The sequence below is a fragment of the Aquila chrysaetos genome, chromosome 6 (assembly GCF_900496995.4).
Source record: "Aquila chrysaetos chrysaetos chromosome 6, bAquChr1.4, whole genome shotgun sequence".
NCBI classification, from domain to species: domain Eukaryota; kingdom Metazoa; phylum Chordata; class Aves; order Accipitriformes; family Accipitridae; genus Aquila; species Aquila chrysaetos.
The window spans coordinates 48,276,931-48,295,785 of record NC_044009.1 but is presented as its reverse complement, the minus strand read 5'-3'; the positions used below and the strand labels follow the sequence as shown (position 1 = coordinate 48,295,785).

General features: G+C 36.9%; 1 protein-coding gene across 8 annotated transcripts in view; it reads left to right on the top strand.

The window, feature by feature from the left end:
- Positions 1-18,855, top strand: part of LRP1B (LDL receptor related protein 1B) — a 759,343-nt gene that overhangs the window by 395,917 nt on the left and 344,571 nt on the right. For 7 of the 8 annotated variants that reach the window (XM_030018329.2, XM_030018325.2, XM_030018333.2 and 4 more), the window contains one exon: positions 16,958-17,120. In XM_030018329.2, the coding sequence (XP_029874189.1) occupies positions 16,958-17,120 (163 nt within the window). Of the gene's footprint in view, positions 1-16,957; positions 17,121-18,855 lie in introns of those variants that run through there. The other variant, XM_030018331.2, reaches the window with a different exon arrangement.

Below are 18,855 nucleotides of genomic sequence, written 5' to 3'. Positions count from 1 at the left end.
TAGCTATAGTCATTTAGCTTGGCATTGATAAGGCTCAATCACTGAAGGAAACACTAAGCACTAGAGACAGTGCTTCTGTCAGCAACCTTCCTGTGAAGTTGCTGTGAATATTCATGAGAAATCAAAGCAAAGTTTGGCTTACTCAGGAGAACAACTGTGAAGATCTAGGGGGAGGTGTTTATTCCTACATACGCTCTGCCCGGAGCTTGTCTCCAGACAGGCATTATAGGCTGTCAATATAGTTGTAGAATGTGGTTTTTCTTTTTCTTCTGTGATAGACAGCCCGTGCTTGCAGACCTCCTAGAAGATGAACAGAAATGAGAAGCCTTCATGACAAAGGTCATTTACACCTCACATGGCACTTTAGTAGTGTTCAGAGCATCTCATACAGTAATGAGAGCTAGAATGGGATGTGAGAAGAGGATCCTAAAGAAATATCACAGCATACTTGTCCTGTATATGGTGCCCACTTGGCACTCCTAGAGCCCTGGCTGATCTTGCATTGCTGTTCTTGCATTTTTGGGAAGACTGGGCAAATGCAGTTTCTGGCATAGTGACCTTTCTTACTTTGTCCAAAGGTAGGGGTTTTTTTGCTTTTTTTTGTAGTGTCAATATCTCATTCTTAAGTGCTCTACACTGAGCCATCATTAAATATACAAAACTAGGATACTTTTCTCATGAATTTCATGTTTATTCAGCTTGAGTTTCCCATCTCCTTTTACTGTTCAGTCACTCAGCCTCCTGAGGTCCTGCAGTTCTTCAAAACTGACCCTCCTCTTTACTATTCTGGAAACCTTATTTTCATTATTAGACTTTATCACCTTGTTATTCGTGTCATCTTCCAGGTGACTTGGGAATGTTATCCCACACAGGTTCCAGCACAGACCACTGCTGTGGAACTTGGTGATGCTTAACATGGAACCAGCTTTGGCCTCCATCTTAGGTAGTTACATGGGTCCATCACTGTCATATGTGGAAGGCTACATCTTTTCTGAGTCTGTCCTCATGTCTTCCTGAGTATCTCTTGTGATTTTCATATGTTTCCATGTTTCCATTTTGTTTTAATTTCCATGTGCTTTTAGCTATTCCCCTTCAGAGCAGCCACAAGTCCAAATTTTTAGTTGGATGTCCTTCATACTCCATGGCCTGATATGGTAAATGCTTTCTTTGCATGATCTTTGCATCTGTCCATACATTAATTCCTTGTTCTGGTGTACCCGGACTTACAGAACTTGTGATTCAATATTTGATACAGCCTTGTTGAGGTGCTTTCTTGTTGCAGTATGGACTTTTATTTAGCGCAGGAAACAATGCTATCTGGTCATTGTCCTTTTATGTACAGTTTTTCTGCCCCCCTCTAATGACAAGACTCCTTTGGAGACTTAGGCCTGTACAGAAACTTCCTTTTATCAGTGTGCTTCTATCTTTAGCTCCCGGCTAGTCTTTTCTGATTATTGGTTATACATAGTCTTTTTGATGATCAGCAGGTTTACTAGAAGAGTAAGGGTAATTCATATCTTTTCATTCAGCCTTTCTGTTCCAAAAGCCACGATCAGTTGGATCTCATCCTTTGACCATAGTAGGTATTGCAAATCCATTATCTTTTTTATGAACAGTATTCATGTATTCGGGTGTATATCTCAATGCTTGATGGTGTTTGCACAAAAGTTAAGATATAATCTGTATAACAGAGATCCTAAGAGGGCCTTGCATATATTAGGAGCTTCTAAATTTTAGCTGTGAAGGATCTGTCTGCTTTCGGTGCACCTTTTGGATACAGTCCATTCAAGTTGACTTGAGGATTATGCTACCGGCTTGAATAGTGTCCCTGTAACATTGCATTATGTCTTTTTGAGGCACAAGCTTCCATGGCAGATGCTCTGAATTGGTGGCATTTCCCTCCACGTTAGGTTACCTGCACTTAATCCTTTTTGACACAAGAGCTATTTATTAACTGCTTGTTAATTGCCAAGAGTGGAATTGTTCAGTCATTCAAAGATACAATACTACTATTTCTTCAAGCTTTGCTACTTACCCAGCTTCCACAACTGATCTTTCACTGACATCAGTCAAAACCCTGCTTCTGTTCTTAGCAAAGCTGGTGTGCTGCCTATTTTTCTTTTTACATACTTTGCAGTAGTCATGCCCTGGACAGTTTAATTCTCAGATTGAGTACAGAAAATAAAATGTCTTATCTCAATGGCATTTCTCTGTGCAAATTTTTGATTGCTTTCCCCCCCAATAACCCCCTCCTCTGAACTCCTAGGCTCTGCCTGGGACAGTCTCTGGAATGCTGTCTCTGCAAAGCCTACATCTCTTCATGTCCTTATTCTCACCGCAGCATTGTCAGATTCCCTTTTCCCCGATTTGTCAGCTTCCTAGCTGACCATTTTTGGACTTCCATCTTAATTAGCTTCACTATTGTCCTAACAGTGGGACATAACTGTATCGTTTGTGCCTTCCTTACATCCCAAACCCTCCTTGATAGAAAAGCTCTTGCACCAGGGAGCAAATCCAAGAGCAAGCAAGCCACCTCCCACAGTAGCAGAAGGATTTTGTAAATAAAAAATGGACACTTTGTCATAGTGTCAGTAACCATGTAAATTTATCTTTATCAGGCATACTGAGGGACTCTCCAGTATTATTATACTGCTCATAAAACACTAACATTTGTATTTTGTTAACAAGGTTTTGAGGATAGAATAAAATACTTGGGGGGGGCTATAAAGATCTAATGTATAGATAAGTAGGTTGCCGCAAATATAAAATGCACAATTTTATAGTGAATATTTTACAAATGTATTCACATCCCCAGATACAAGAATAATGAAATACCAGTTAAAAAAAAAAAACAAACAAAAAACCAAACAAACAAAACCCATGAGTAATTTTTTTCTGAAATGTGGAATTAAATAATGCATGCTCTATGGGATTAGACGCACGTTTTCCCATAAGCCTTTGACATCCATATGCACCATGTTGGCTTCATTTTGGTTTTTACTTGGTAGCCACTGGAACTATTCTTTGTCGTATGATTTTCACAAAAACAGAACTTGTTCTGCTTCTGTAAATCCATTGTGGACTTCAATAATGGGCAAACGTCCAGGGAGACACAGACATTTGCATAGCACAGCCTTCTCGGAGATCAGGAAAGACGATCCCTCATTCCTCTGATTCCAGCACTGGTTCAGTACGCTTTTTTGCTGTCTGCTGAAACCAGAAAGTCCTTTTTTTTTTGTAACATGCTGCAAGTGAAACAAGAACAGAATGGTGTTGCCTTTTACAACCAAAACTTCTAGCCCTTTTTGATCCCATGTAGGATCTAAGCAACTGTCTAGCTACAGCAATTGTTAAAAGTCCTCTATTGTTTATGCTACAGCTTTCAGGCTCTTGAGATGTCCTCAGTATTCACAGAAGCTTGTCTTCTGCCTTTCTTCTAAGAAAGATGTATATAGGAGATATACAGGAGATGTATAGTTGTAACCTGCCCATTTCAGTAAGGTTTGTTATGAACGTGAGGCTTCAAGTGCACACTCTTAGAAACTTTCTTCAATGGCGCTAAAATATCTGATTAAAATTTTAGTATTAGATACCATGAACTAATTATATATGCATGAACTTTTTTCATTTTCCACTGGAACTTTATTATTTTATTTATAAATTTCACATTTTTCATGATGTAGCTAGTGGTTTTCTTCTTAAGTGGAGATATTTGTAAATTCATGTCACATACAATGCTAATCAAGTTTGCTTCAATTAGACTAACTGACAGCAAATTTGCCACGTACTTCCAGATATTAATTTATTAATGCAATATTTTCATTCAGACATCATCAAAAAACCCCCACTAAAGTCAACTGAAGAAGTTGAGAAACCTTTCTTTTTACATAATGCACTTTGGATCACGTGATTAAAATTAGTTCCTCTGCCTCCTAAAGACTTTTCTCTGAGCCACAAATCAGAACGCAAGTTGCACCAACATTGTAAAAATATTAAAAAAGAAAAGTCTGTGGCTTCTTCAAAAGTACTTTTGTCTTTCTAGGAAAGAAGGGGACATAAGAAAAACTATCTAACCCAAAATACTGTTTGTTTACATCCAACATCATAAGTGGTACCATATTTTGATATCAAAAATGAAGCATTTGAGCAATTACAGACCAAAGTTCATCCCAGATAGAGATTTATCCAGTAGCTAAAACCATAAGGAAACAGTATGTTTTCAGCAAAGAGCCTGAGAAGTTTTAGGAATGCACTGTGCTGTACCTGCTACATACAGAACTGAGTCTAGAGGACATAAGCAACTGGCACAACCCCTGTTAGTATTTGCCCAGACTTAATCACATGTACTATGACTTTGCCCTTTGATATCAGGTGCATAGCAATACAAAAAAACTCTGCCTGCTGTATGTTTTGGGGGAAGGAACAGGAAGAAAAAAAAATCTGCTTACATATCTTATGCAATGAAAAGAGTATTAGAATAAAAACAGAAGTATTGCAAGTTGTGATCTAGCTCGTGGCCTCTACTAATTGTTGTGTTTTGCAAGTATATTTTGATCTAATGCTTCGTACTGCTACAGGGAAAAGGGTAAATGAAGTTCATGCTTTTCATAAATGAATAGAAATTGCATTAATCCAAGTAAATCTGAAATCAGAAGCTATGTATCTGATAAAAACAGTTGCAGCATCTTTGTCACTGGTTTTTAAGAAATTCTATAAGCTATACCACTTTAGGCTCTGGGCTAGTCTGCTTTCCGTACTCACTATAGCCTGGGTATTTCTGAGCTGTGCTGTAGTCTGTGATGGAGACACCCCAAAGAGTTTGTATGCGTCAGAATAAAATAAAGGGCTTGCTCTTTACTTAGTACTTTATCAGGAGCCCTTACAGAAAGGGGAATTGCATGTTTGCAAAAGTTGATAAAACTGTGATTATTATTTACACTGTGGTGGACATGACAAATTAAAACCACCATCTGATTTGGGGGTTTAATATATGATTGCTTTTTTCAGGTTTTTACTGCTTTGAATGGCAGAAGCAATGACTAGCTCAAAAAGTATTATCTCCAGTTCATAGAAATATTTTTGTCTTCTCAATCCACAAAATTTACATTGTGGATTTCTACTTAGAATTAAGCAAATTTGATTTAAAACTTTCTTTTGACTTTAGCTTTGGAGTGGAACTTGAAATGCTGAAAACCTTATGGATCATATCAGCATTATGAAATAAATAAAATGGAAGAAGAAATCCTATCCTTCTCACTATTTGTCAGTTAGGTTGAATAAAATAAAATCTTGCTTTTGCTTTAAAATTTTTAACAGTGGTTTTAGTGAAGCACTCATTCTGAAATTGAAAAATTACACATAACAAAACTTTTAAGCAGAGTAAATCACTTTTGCTAAAGTCAGGCTTAAGCTATATAAATTTCTTAGTTTTGGAAAAAAGTGTTTTAATCATTGTAAGTAATTAAATGAGAAGAGAAGGACAGAATACGCAAAAGGGTTGGCCTGTTTGCGCAAAGCTGAAGCCCTGTATTTTCTCAACATGTCACAGAACAGCTGCAGTTTGATATGTTGGGTTAGGCATTTACCATGACAGTTCTCGAGCCGATGATAAAGTTTGGATAGTCTTTGCATGTGTAATTGTGTAAAATCTCTGTCACACTATATAAGCAAAAATAATGAGCTGATTGAGGAGTGTGTGGGGATACCTGCCACAATTTGCAGTTCCAGACACTCTTGCTCTTTTTGGCATTTTTGGACTTGCTTGCATGTCGTTTGTTGCTATTTCACTTAAGCATATGATTCAATTTTTTAATACGGGGGAGTATTTTTCTATTTATCTAGAAGGAGCTAAGTATAATGGGTTTAAAAAGATCAGTACTGTTTCTCTTCTAGTTATGAATACACTGAAAATACGTATTTTCATTTTGAGACTCTTCGGAGGATATAGTGGTTAGTCATTGAGTCTATTCAACTGGTCGCAAAATTCAGATTTGTTTTACGTAGTCATAACCACTGCATTAGCTTCAGAAATGAACCCATTGGGAAAAGGCACCTCAAGTAAGATGAAGTAGTGGGAAAACATATTTTATAACAGTCTGTGAATGCACTGTAATCCATGTTCTGTATCTTCCAAAATAATTGGTCACAGTTTGAGCTTTGGGGTTTTTTCCTTTTGCAAACATATACTTGGACAGACAATTATTCTTTCATAAAGTAGACTGAGCAAAAAAAAAAAAAAATATTTGAAGATAGCTGCCCTGAAAAGAATTGAAATAGACTTCTGCGTGAACTGTCAAGTTGTGTGGAGAGCCTCGTGCAAGGCAGAGCCAACTGCCGGCTGGAAGGGTGCTGGGTAAGGCGAAGGCAGAGCCGGGCAGCACCCGGTGCCGTGCTCCTGCCCCGCTCTTAACGACAGAGAGCATTAACACCATGTATCTTGCTGCCTGTGGGATCGCTCATCGCAGAAGTAATTTAACATTGGGGTAGGCAAAAGATATTACTACAAGGAAGACAAGAGCATACCCTGCAGAGGGGACCTGGAGGAGGATGCAATGCATATTCATGTCTCTCCTCTGTGTTTCTTTGCAAGTGTTAGGACAAATTCATTTTACCATTTACACGAAAGGAGGAGTGATTTAGGAAGAAAGGCAATATGCTGATAGTCAGGAGACCACTGTTTTTCCCAAGACTTTCAGGATGACATTTAGCAAGTAATCTTGTCTTTTCCCCTCTAAATGTAAAATGAGAATAACAGTATTTCCATATGGCATAGGGATGCTGTGAGGTTTAAAAACTGAAATGCTAAAATGATAGGGGATACACAAGGTAGAAGTAGTTAGCACAAAGTACACAATACTTCTGTGGTTGAGAAGAGGGGGGATTATGGCCTCATATCTTTGTAAAGTGGCTAGTTTTGGAAAGGGCTGGAAGCTTTCTGAAATCAAAGTTCAAGTTCTGCAAACATAAGAGCATTGAGTTGGAGCCATATTACTGGAAGCAGCAGCTATTTGACTGGTTTATGGGACTTTTTAATGGAATCTACGGTTGTATTCCATTTTAAGGTAATGCTCAGGTAGACCAATACTTGGATCCCACCACTATAGTGATGATGATAGAAATTAAAAAAAAAAAAAAAAAAAAAAAGCAGTGTCCTGACGTCTGCTTGAAAATGGATAGAAAAATAATTAATGCATAACTCTAAACCCATGTTTTGGTTTTTTTTTTTATTATTATTTCTTGCATTATTGGAAATAAGTTAGCAAGGAAAAAAACTTTCTTTTTTTTTAAGTGCATCAACAATGCCTTTATTTTAAGTCTGGGCAATTGCCTGCTTTGTTGGGCAGGTCACATATAATAAATAACAGTCCTCTGCTCAAAGGTTACTATTCTGATATTGAAAAGATGTAATAAATGTATGAAAAAAAGAAAAGGACAGATAGGAAGAAAGGGAGGGTGAGGTAATGATTACATGAGTATGCGTTTGTTATAGTCAGTTGGCAGTCAGCATTCACAGACATGAAGGGTTTTATTTGTTTGTTTTGCTCAAACTATAATATGAGGGAAGTGACATTAGTGGGGGCTGTACAGTGGTTTCGAGTGTTTTGCAGAAGTACAAGTGTGCTGATAGCATCAGGTGGTGACAGTGATTCCTCTGTTAGAGGGAGGGGAAAAAGATGGAGAAAACTGCTTAATGTCCTTTAATAGAAGCAGCAATTTCTTTTTCTTTCCTTAGCAACCCTACAAAAAGAGGCTATCTCATCTAGTAAAACACATGATACAGTTTTATTTCAGAGGTATTATGTGGAACAATAAGGTATATGTTTGCTAACTGTGCAGGTTATAGTTTTTATAATTGAAGATATTTTTAAATTTTCTAGTATCCTCTAAGTTGTAATTCTCAAGCTGGATTTAAATTGGACTCGGTATGCAGATTTCAATTACATTATAAACAAGTTCTGTAATAAAATTTATTTTAGCAATAAAATTTTTTGGAAAGTGTAATGTCTTCTCCTTTTCCCCTAATATGTTTGAGATGAAGATAAAGACTTTTGTGCCCAATATGAATATATCTATATATCAGAATGAAATATTCTATGGTCAGTATTACCTTCTGATTAAAACTGAATGTAATAATGCCCTTTGGGGGAAAGAAACAGATTGATTTGTAGCACTAGGTCATGTCATGTACTGCATATTCATACTGTCTAGACCGTAAATTGCTACTAGCAGATATAGTGGGCTCAAAATGAAATTATCCTACAAAATTATGGCCTGCATTTTACCTGCAAGAAACTACAGCATACTCCAGATCCTGTGAACCAGTGTTGTCTGACAAATGCTACCTTCTACAAAAAGTGTGCAATAAGAGTTTCCTTTGTTCCCTAACCCTTTTTTTAAGAGCCGACGAAGATGATTTACTTCTACATTATCCCCCCAAAACCGTTCCTTAAAGCACCATTGCCTACCTCTGGTATTAAACTGTTCAAACTTTCTCTGGAAGTCATTTTCCTTAAAGACTTTGTATTGCAAAAGTAACTCCATATTTTACTGCTATATCTTTAAAATTGTAATAATCCACTACTTAGCGTCTTTATGGGAAAATGTTTAAGTAACCTTATTTTTGTGTGACGATGGTTTATGAAGTTCATAATATGTGCAGCAGGCAGTCCTAGGAAGGTGGAAGGTTGTACACTTTTGCCTTTGATGGAAGGTGGTTAAACGAGGCAAGTGTTACAGCCTAATGTAGCCGCGTCGTTTTTCCCGCAGCAGTTCTCTTAGTCCACATGCTTGATGGGATGCCTATTGCGGCTGAATTATGCTTTAATTTTAACAGTGGATGACTTAACTGCTTTGAAGTAAATAACTGGGTTTGATTTACAGTCTCAGCAGATTTATAAGAAGCTTTTGAATGTGCAGTTAAAAAAAAAAAAAGAGAGACTGTTATAGCTATGTACCTCTATAAATCTGTCTTTATTGTTCAGCATGTATGCAGGCTACTGGGACCCCATTACAAGTTTACAATCACTGGGCAATATGTTTGAAACTCAGTAATGCAGAAATTAGAAACGTTATGGTTTTCAATTATTCTTACTTGTTTCTGACATGAGATTGATGTCAGAAAATTCACTCCTTATAAAAATCTTAACACTCAGGATTAAAAGATAGGGCCATTCATAAGGCCCTTATTTCATTGATTCACACTTTTTCCTTACTCATTTAATCTGTTGGCATCACAGCCAACTCTGTGACTCAAGACCCAGTAATAGAAAATTTCACTCATTTTACTCACTCCAGAAACTTGATGCATTGTGTGGTGGAAACATTCTATAACACGAGTAAAAGAAGAAATACGCTAAAAAATTTAGGACCAGATTTTGCTACCCTGCTTTAAAATTCCTGGCAAAGGCACAGACCCAAGCACACCTGGGGTCCGCCATCATCACATTTCCTCTGAATGCTCTGTAAACAGAGGGATTTGTTAGAAGAGGAAGGTGTGATTTTTTGTTGTTATTGTTCTGTAGATCCCAGGGTTCCCAATGGGACGAAGAAGATTATTGTTAAACCCGCGTTTCTCTCTCAATACCTGCTCAATGTTCAACCTCAGCCAACGTACTGTGGCTTGCCTGTCTTAATAACGCTCCGTTGCCTGGCTTCCATCAGTAGTAACATGCCTCATAGCGGCCTAAGAAACTAAGCCGTAGAAAAACTGAAAAGGTCTAACTTTTGTAGAAATAGCAAAAGTGTACAACGGGACTGTTGCAAGGCAAGGTGAAGGTAGACCGGGGCCGCCAGGTGGGCTAAGACTGTATTTTGAGCTGAGCAGCAAACTTGCGTAGCTATCTGCTGTACTGCTTCAAAAGCCCCAAAACCGGCTTCTGTGAGCGGATCGTGTCATCGGTGCTCAGACACCAATTCACAGATGTGAGGACTGGCAGGGATCTGGTAGGCCAGACTGTGTCACGGTCTTCATGGAGTCTTCCGGAAGGTATGGAACTGCTAATTTTAAAACCTCCTAAATCATGTGAAATTTCAGGTGTTGGATCTTCTCTTCTTGATAAGTGGGCTGCAGCCAGTAGAAGGATAAAAGTCTGATTTTAAACAGAAAGAAAAATGCCCATACGGAATAAATGCCTAAATGTGTTCTTTTCTGTACCTAGTTGGAAGCTGAATCCTTGAATCTCTAAGTGACCGGATAGACTACGTCTCTGAAAGACTAGGTGTCTTCGTGAGCTATCAGGATGCTTTCATTAAGTATTCATAATATTTAGATTAGGCTCATATTTTTGAAAACTCTTCAGCTTGGGGAAACTGCTGTTGTCTAAATGTTCACATTTATAGGTTTTTAAAGCAGTATCTTCTAATATCCTGTAGGGTTGGAAGAATACCAGCTGTATTTTCGACCGTAACCCAATTTATTGAAATATAAATTATGTTACTCGGCAAACAAGAGGAAAAAGTTTCTTTTCTTTTGAGGAACTTGAAGTCCGGATGCTTTAAAGTGCTTATTTAAATTTAGTATATTCTAGGTTTTGCATTATACTCTTTACAAACAGTATCTGAGAAGGCTGATTTAATTCAAAGGAATCAGACATTTGAGGATGAGTCATTTGAAAAAGACGGATATTTTTAATTTGATTTTTCATTTTTAAACATATGCAATAATCACTCAGGACATGGCTGTTAAAAGTTTAGACACCAGTGTGTTTAACTTATTGAATGGTGACATTTTTAATAAAAATCATATTTTGTAAATGGCATTGCAGACATAATTATGGCAAATTGCTGTCAGCAGAAGGGGCACAGAAAAATCTATGCCAGCTTAACTTTCCCAAGCCACAGTGTCAGTATGAGGTTGTCTGGGCTGCTAATTAGGAACGTTACTCTCAGAAGAGAGGCACAGCAAAGGCAATGCTTCTGTAAGAATTCACAGCCTGTCATTTATGCGTGTTTTGAATGCTATTTTCCTGGTCTGATAATTACTGGCTATTTTAGAAAAAGAAGGGCTTGCTACCATTTGTCTTGTTATTCAAAACTTGGCTTTTTACCCAGGTAGAGGCAAAAAGCCTATCCCCAAGTTGCTTGCTATTGTTCTTTGGAATAAACTTTGTTTGTTCCTTTATAAATAGATAATTTTATCTCTTTTTTTTTTTTCTAAATAGGTATTAAATTAAACTAAGCAAGTCTGGCCATGCCTGGCACTTTTATTATTTGTCTACCTTAAACAGTTCACAAAGCCTCACCTGCTAAAATCTCAGCTTTCAATCAAAAAATGAAAGCAGCTTTTGAGTCGTGCAGAAATAAAATGCGTATATGTGGAAAAAAATACACCCTGAAGATTGAGAAAACAGAGGGAAAGGCACAATGTCTCAAATACGTTGTCCCATTTTTACTTATTTTTTCTCTTATCTCATTTTTCATGGGTTTGGCTTCCAGATTAATCTTTGTTTAACCTTGGTTTCTGTCTCACCTCTTTTGACTCAGCAGGAAGCAGGAGATGCTTCCTTAGTCAAAATACAGTGAAGCAAACCCTTACTTACTGCAGGCTGGTTTGTGAAAGCGAGCCCCAGAGGCAAACAGTTACAGACGTAACAGAATGTAGAGTAAGCGGGTGTGAACATGCCTGGGAGATCTGCAGATCTCTTCTCCTGGCCTTTGGGGAAAGGGGGATCCGAAGGTGACTCTTCCCGGCACGAGGCACTTGAGCAGCACCACCGTCGCGCTCCTATATCGCACGACCGCTGGGGACCATACTGACATCTTCCATGTGTTAGGATGCTCGTTACAGAAATGTTAAGCTCCTGAAAGTTTTATTACAGCGATCCTCTCTTGCTTCTCCGAAGCGTTTATTCCCCTAGCATATGGCCAACCGTCCAAACGGTTGCACAGTCCTCAAAACCACCGTGCTTGTATAATAGAATAAATTAAACAAGTGACTCTTAGCAGCCCCGACTGCCTGCGACAACACTGAGCTGCTCTTTGCAAAGCGGAAAGATTTCTGTAAAATAAACACTTGACGTTTTGGCGCAGTAAGAGGAGCAAATGGTTTCCTCCCCGCAACTGTGGTTTCGAGGCTGTGTTCATGGGGAGTCAGGGTACCTGCCCGCCCATGCTCTTTTTTTTATTAAAGATAAAACCACCACTTTTTAAACCACTTCCCCTTCTCTCATCTCCCCCAGGCAAGCCCAGAATACAGCATGAAATTCCTGTGTGGAAGTTTGAATGTTACATTCATTCGGAAGAGATGTATATGGGTTATGGAAGAAAAATTAGTACTTTTTTTTTTTTTTTTTTTTTTTTAGCTTTTTGGGTAGATCAAAATAATTCTTCCTTTAAGATCAACTTTGGCAAAAGAAAAAAAAAACATTTTGTGAGAAAAATAAAGATTATTTTTAAGCATTTTCAAATATATGCATTAATTTTGGGTAAAAGCAAGCAAGAAATGAATACTGAATTGCTGTATATATTTATTTAAAAAAAAATGTCCAAAACCATGCCCAAAAAGCAAGAACGAATCATGATTCTAATTTTCCATAGTAACTGTCAATGAAATTGTTGCACCTTGAGTCTTGAGTAGATTTCAGAGTTCCTTTAGGCAGCCCTCATTGCAGTCATGTTCAGAGCAAGGAAAATTTTAAGTATATAAGACAGTAGAAGCTAAGGTCTTTCCCTTAAAATAGAGGGATGTTGTCTATCTCTTTCATTATTAACCAAAGCATATGGAGAGTGCAATGAGCATTTTTAATTTTCATTATATTTAATCCAAAATCATTCCCCAGTTCACTCAGAAGTTTCTAAAAAAGACTCCAACTCCTGTGAGTTCCACCAAGTAGTTTGCTTAGATCATTTCTCACATTAAAAACAAGAGATACTTTTACTGAAGTGTATAAATGGAGAAAGATTACTAATTTTTGTGTTTCTAGTCTTTCGCTGACGTCTGGAAAAAATGAAATCTGTTAATATAGTATTGATTTTAATAGGCAGTATGTGTGCTGAATCTCAATTACAACAGCAGTATAAATACAAGAATATGACGCTGCTTTTCCTTCTCTCCTGTTAACTGAAGTCTTCTTGTGCAAGTCTTGATTTGAAATTGAAATAAATGTAGTAATGCGTACAGTACAAGTTATATGTTTGAAAATTAAAGTGAAAGAAGACAGTCATTCAATATGGCTCTGATTTTCATAAACTATATTTTGGCCATAAAACATATATTCCCAGTGCCCTTTGAAGATTTAGCCACTCTCGTGTAAAATTGCTATTTTCTCTAAAGGTATAATAATATTTGTGTGTTTAAAACACCAGGAAAAGTATACTTCTAGCCACATTTTTGCTTGTGTAGAATTTAGACTGTATGATGTCTTAACTATTCTTTATGAAGTCCTTAAGAGGACATCCTAGTTTTTAGAAAGTAATAAAGGAAGGATGATCACATTTGGCAGAAATGTTCCAAGGAAACTATTATTAATATAGGAAAACCTCAAAAATATATACAAGATTGCTCAGAATAAACATCTGTGTTTTCCGCGGGAGGCATTTCTTTTTAGAGATTTCTGAAACTGTGCGAATGAAAGAAAAAAAGATTAATTACTTTAAAGTTGTGAGTGGTCTAGACATCTGTACGTATTGGGTTTTAATATAGGAGTCCAGAATTAGGCATGAAATTAATTCAGTAACTTCTTGAGTACAAGCAGTTATATATATTTTAGAAGTCCGCAGTGCAACCAAAACCTTATCTCCATGGTGTACAGCGCATTGAACCTGTGTGATAACTGGAGAGCCATTCAAAGCAGCTTAATGCACAGCTGCTAGCAAAACCATAGAGATTAAAAGTTCGATTCATAAAAAACTGTTATCTGCTAGCTAAGTGGATTTTTCATGTAGAATATAATTTTATGGAGGAATGGACTTGGACAATTCTTCATAAACTTCTCTTGTGAGAAACCGCATGCGTCCAATTCACCTCAGAGCGCATGGTACAAAGAAGACAAAACCCACACCAGATCAATGGTACCTAAAATACACAACGCATTTGGAACTGTTAAATGCAAACGCTCCTGTGCGTTGCATGTCCAGGCTAATTACTCGATTACAGTGATGTACTGCCCCAGAAGGTCTATTTTTGAGAGAAGTGGTTTTTGCATAGTGGGTGATCTCTCTTCCATTTCATGCAGTAGACTTCTGAAGAAAAATGGGAATTGATGTGCTGCTTTTTCTGGAAATTCTATGATTAAGTCTTGAAGCATAGCATGCTTCGTAATGAACAGCTTTACAAGGAAAGCAGTTGTAATGAGCCTAAGTCTCTCAAATAGCCTCTGCTGCTGGTACCTCCGTGCCCTTCCCAAAGACAAGCTGCTGCGGAGGGGAGATCAGGTAAATAGGTGTTAAGAGCTACCGATGCTTTTTGAAGTCTTTGACACAAAGGTTATGGTGTGAAATTGCTTCTGGATGTCTCCCTTGCCTGGATTGCTGAGCAGCCTCCGTTTTAACTATGTGATGCAAATGGTTATCCCTAATATGACCTGCAATTAATTATCCTTCTTTTCCATATAAAAAACCCTGTTAGTGCCATTTCTTGTGATACATTAATGAATAACTAAGGAAAGAATAGAGCCAACATTTTATAAATGTCAGTATTGTTATATTAACAGATCTAATAATCTGTGTGTGACATGCCTTTCAGGAGTATATCACCTTTAGGTAAAAATAGGTACTTTTCCCACAGGTGAAGAAGAAAACAGTACCCTCCTCCAGTGGGCTGCTACTTAAGCTTGTTCCTTTTCACCCCTTCCCAATGTAAAGCAGTCTTCCGGAGCTCTCACGGCAGGAATTTTATTCCTAATTTTATTTCTACGAATATTTAAAATTGAATCCCTTTTGTAACTTTCATCCTTTATAAATAATATTTTCAGAAAGGCTTCTATTACAGGGAAACCTATCTTCAATTTTCAGAAGTCTCATTGAATCAGTGAGCCATAAACCTTTAATTCTATGAATCTAACTTCTGAAAATGGAAAGCAGACACATTGAAAATGCTTAAACTATTCCTGATTTCCAGAGGGACAGAGTTTTTTCTGATATTTTTAAAACCATGTCCTATATTTTGTTTGGACAAGGAGAAAAAAAACCTTTTCCTCCCTATTGTCTAAAGTACGTTAGCGCTCGCATATGTCTCGTAGTGTACCTGACATTGGCCTCCTCTGGAGGTTGGATACTGGACTAAATGGAGCATTTCTTTATTCTGGCTCAGCAGATCTTTGTAATAGGAGCTATCAGAAGGGAAGCGGCATAATATTCGCTTTGACTTAAAAGGAAAATGAATAGCAGAAGGGGAGAAATCTGAGATAGAAGAGACAGCAGTGAACTGTGTAATGGGATGGCTGAGATGGAATACAGCTGGTAGCTATTCCTGATATTTTATTGAGTAAATCTTGTTTATGTTACCTGCATTTTGAAGGACAACGCATGAGTCTCCATGTCTGTTTTAAGTATTTAGCAAATGCATGACTCATAAGCCCTCAGTTATTGTCAAAAACTTAATGACTACAATTTTTTTTCTGAATCAAGTTTACTTTATATTCTCCAATGTGGCATGTAGGTGATGGTAGCAATAGTTTCTTGTTGGAGTGCGGAAAAAACCCCTAAAAATTCAACTTCTTAAGGATGATAGAAATACAGAAAACCGAAAGTAACCAAAAAAAAGCTACTATGTGAGATGGTATTTTATCCCATCTGGTTTTTCTCATCATGAAAGAATTGCAACTTATGTTAGCAGTATTTTGAAACCACTGTACTATAATGAATATATATTTCTCAAAATAAAAAAAAATAATGAATATTTATCATTGAAAACTTTTAACAGGAAATATAGTAATTGAGTTATTCTTAATTTAAGAATAACTAATTCTGTCTTACAGAGTGGTATCATACAGTACTGTCAAGAAGAATAGGAAGTAAAGAAATCTTAGTTAAATGAAATTGATAAAGTTATGCACTTTGTGCTTCTTTATACTTTTGCTTACTGTAACAGTAAGACTATGTATGGACAGGTAGGTTGACTTGTAAGAAAAATGCAGGATTTAGAAGGCATTTACAGAAAGTGGTTCCAGGATCCCACAAGAAAAAGAACTGACTGTTTTAAAACACTTGTGTAAGGTAGGTGTGAAGCTACCTGAGCATCCCGAGAAGGAAAACTCCCGGCGTCATTGTTAAGAAACGCCTCTTTACAAGTATCACGTAGACAGGGACTTTAATGCTACTTATTGTGGCAGTTGAATCAGAAATCTGGCAGCATCCAGTTTTCTCGGAACTGCAAAAAAAAAAAAGTAATTTAAATGAAAGTGCATGCATGCACACGCATGTCTGCTACTACATACAGTGGTTTTAGACATGCATATCTACCCACAGTTGTTTTTTTTTTTAAATTTCTGTGAAGTATTTGTAATCTGGGCTTAGTCCCCTTTAAGCATAACTAATAAACTTTTATAAGCTTTATCCGCGTATTATCCCCATGGTGTAACAGACATCCTAGAACGCTAACTTCAGAACTTGAATGGCTTCAGAGGCTGCCTTCCCACTGCGATCTGCAGCCGCCAGCGTTTCGGACCCCTGTTTCACAGATGCACCATCATGCAGTCATGTTGCTTCTGAATATACCATTAAAAAATTCACAATGACAAACCTTAAAATACTTACGAGAACTACAAACAAATATGTATCTTTCATGCCCTTGAAGTTGCAATCAGACTTTTGTACTTAAAAAGGAAAAATTCTCTCCTGCCAATATTTGTGTGTTGAAAATCCTTATTATATACCATATAATACACATAAAACCAGCTAGAGCTTTTTTACTGAGTAGAGCATCTTCTTGGTGAAGCAGCCAGCAGTTCAGTTATTTGTATTACAAATGCACTTCTGAGCCTTTTTTTCTTTTTTTTTTTTTTTTTTTTTTTTTTGGCAGATGTACAGCAAATAGCAATTGACTGGATCACTGGAAATTTTTACTTTGTGGATCACGTCAGTGACAGGATCTTCGTTTGCAACCAGAACGGATCAGTGTGCATTACCCTCATCGAGCTGGATCTCAATAACCCTAAGGCCATAGCTGTTGATCCAACATCAGGGTAAGATTATTTAGGATTTATTTTATATGATGTGTGCTTGTCTGTGATGGCATATAGTATATCTGTTTCATTCAGGTGTTTTATAAACTGTTTTTTCACTGCTGTATTGAGTTACTTGTGTAGTTGCTATAACAAAAACAGTAATGTGTAATGAACTTGTAGTAAGTAGTTAACTACATTAATTGCAACACGTGCCTCTTAACTTCTCAAAATGGAATCAAAAACGAAAAAACCAATTTAATCCCTACCTGTCATAATGTTTTCTTTTGCCTCTGCTTTCCTGTAAATTGTGTTTCTAACTAGAGTATGTGGAAAAGGAACTTTCAAGGTTTTTTTATACTGTATCCCTTCAGTTGCAGGAATATTGGAAATGGCTTTAACAAGTTTAATTACATTAAAAAATTGAAGAATTTTTACTCTGCTTTAGAGGGTCAGCTATAATGGAAAAATTACATTGTATTTGCTTTTTCTCTTCCATAGATACATTCAACATCACTTGGGAATAAAGCCTTGCTTAAAATACAGGGTGCTAAAAGTCTTCCACTCTATAACAGCCACCAGCTGGGAAAAGTTTTCAAGCAAATGATGAAGTAAAAGCATAATTAAGTAGGAATAGTAATAGGATCAAGTTGATTTAAAAACTAAATTTTGGTGAGGATTTTAGAACAGGGATTTTATCTTGGTTTTATTACTCTCTAAGTAGTTTAGACTGAAATGCCTGATGGAATATGTCCTAAACCACCATAAGCCCCTTCTCAATAAATACAAAAATATTTACTGTAGAACAGCTTGTCATCCATGTGTGGACTTTTGTCACTCTTTATTTAAAGCCTGATTGAATATTAAGATGCATTATCACAATGACTTTAATTCTGACAAGAACAGCTTGCATGTAAAGTTTACAAAGAAGTTTTATAATGTGATTCTTGAATATAGCTGTATTTCTATCTGCAGCAGATGGTAAGCTTGACTTGATCTGACTGCAGAGTTGTTTTAAAAGAAAAATAAAAATTCATGTATAAATTGATTTTCTGCAAGTTCTGATCTGAAAGAACTTGAAGCTTTCAAATTTGCCAACAGCAGCCTTTTTTCTATACGTTTCCTTGTGTATTCTTTGCTGGATTTACTAGATGAATCCAAAGCTTGTCATTAGCTAATCTTATCTGTCAAGAATGTAAGAATCGTATCCAACCCTTTGATTCTGTGAGGAGGGTGGAACGGAAAAAGAGAGACTGTTTTTCTTTGTTTGTTATCTGTTAGCTACAAACCATTTGTACTCAGATAGTTGCCTTTTTCAGTGCCATATTCGAGAGTAGTAGCGTCTATTTTAGTGTAGATGTAAGTGCTGGCCTACATGTAGGAAAGACCAGAAGTGATTATGATATCTCACAGTGTGATTCTTCATACAGCAATACCAATTTATTCCGTGATCGAAACACCGGGTGGAAAATTTTCTCAGAATACATGTTTTGTATTTCAGCAGTTATTTCTTTACTGGTTTTATTGGCAGTTTTATTAATTATCTGGCATATGTTGTTCTGTTAATCAGATATCTAACATAGATTTTAACTGGTAAGCCCCAACTTATATATTACTTCTGCTTATTTGTGACTGGGTTTTGGTACAGAATGCAAACAGATAATCAAAAAGCATTCTGGCTACTTAAATATGTTTTGTTCCTTTTTTTTTTTTTTTGGTCTTTTCTGCTTTCTTTTTACTCTTTCATGCTGATAGT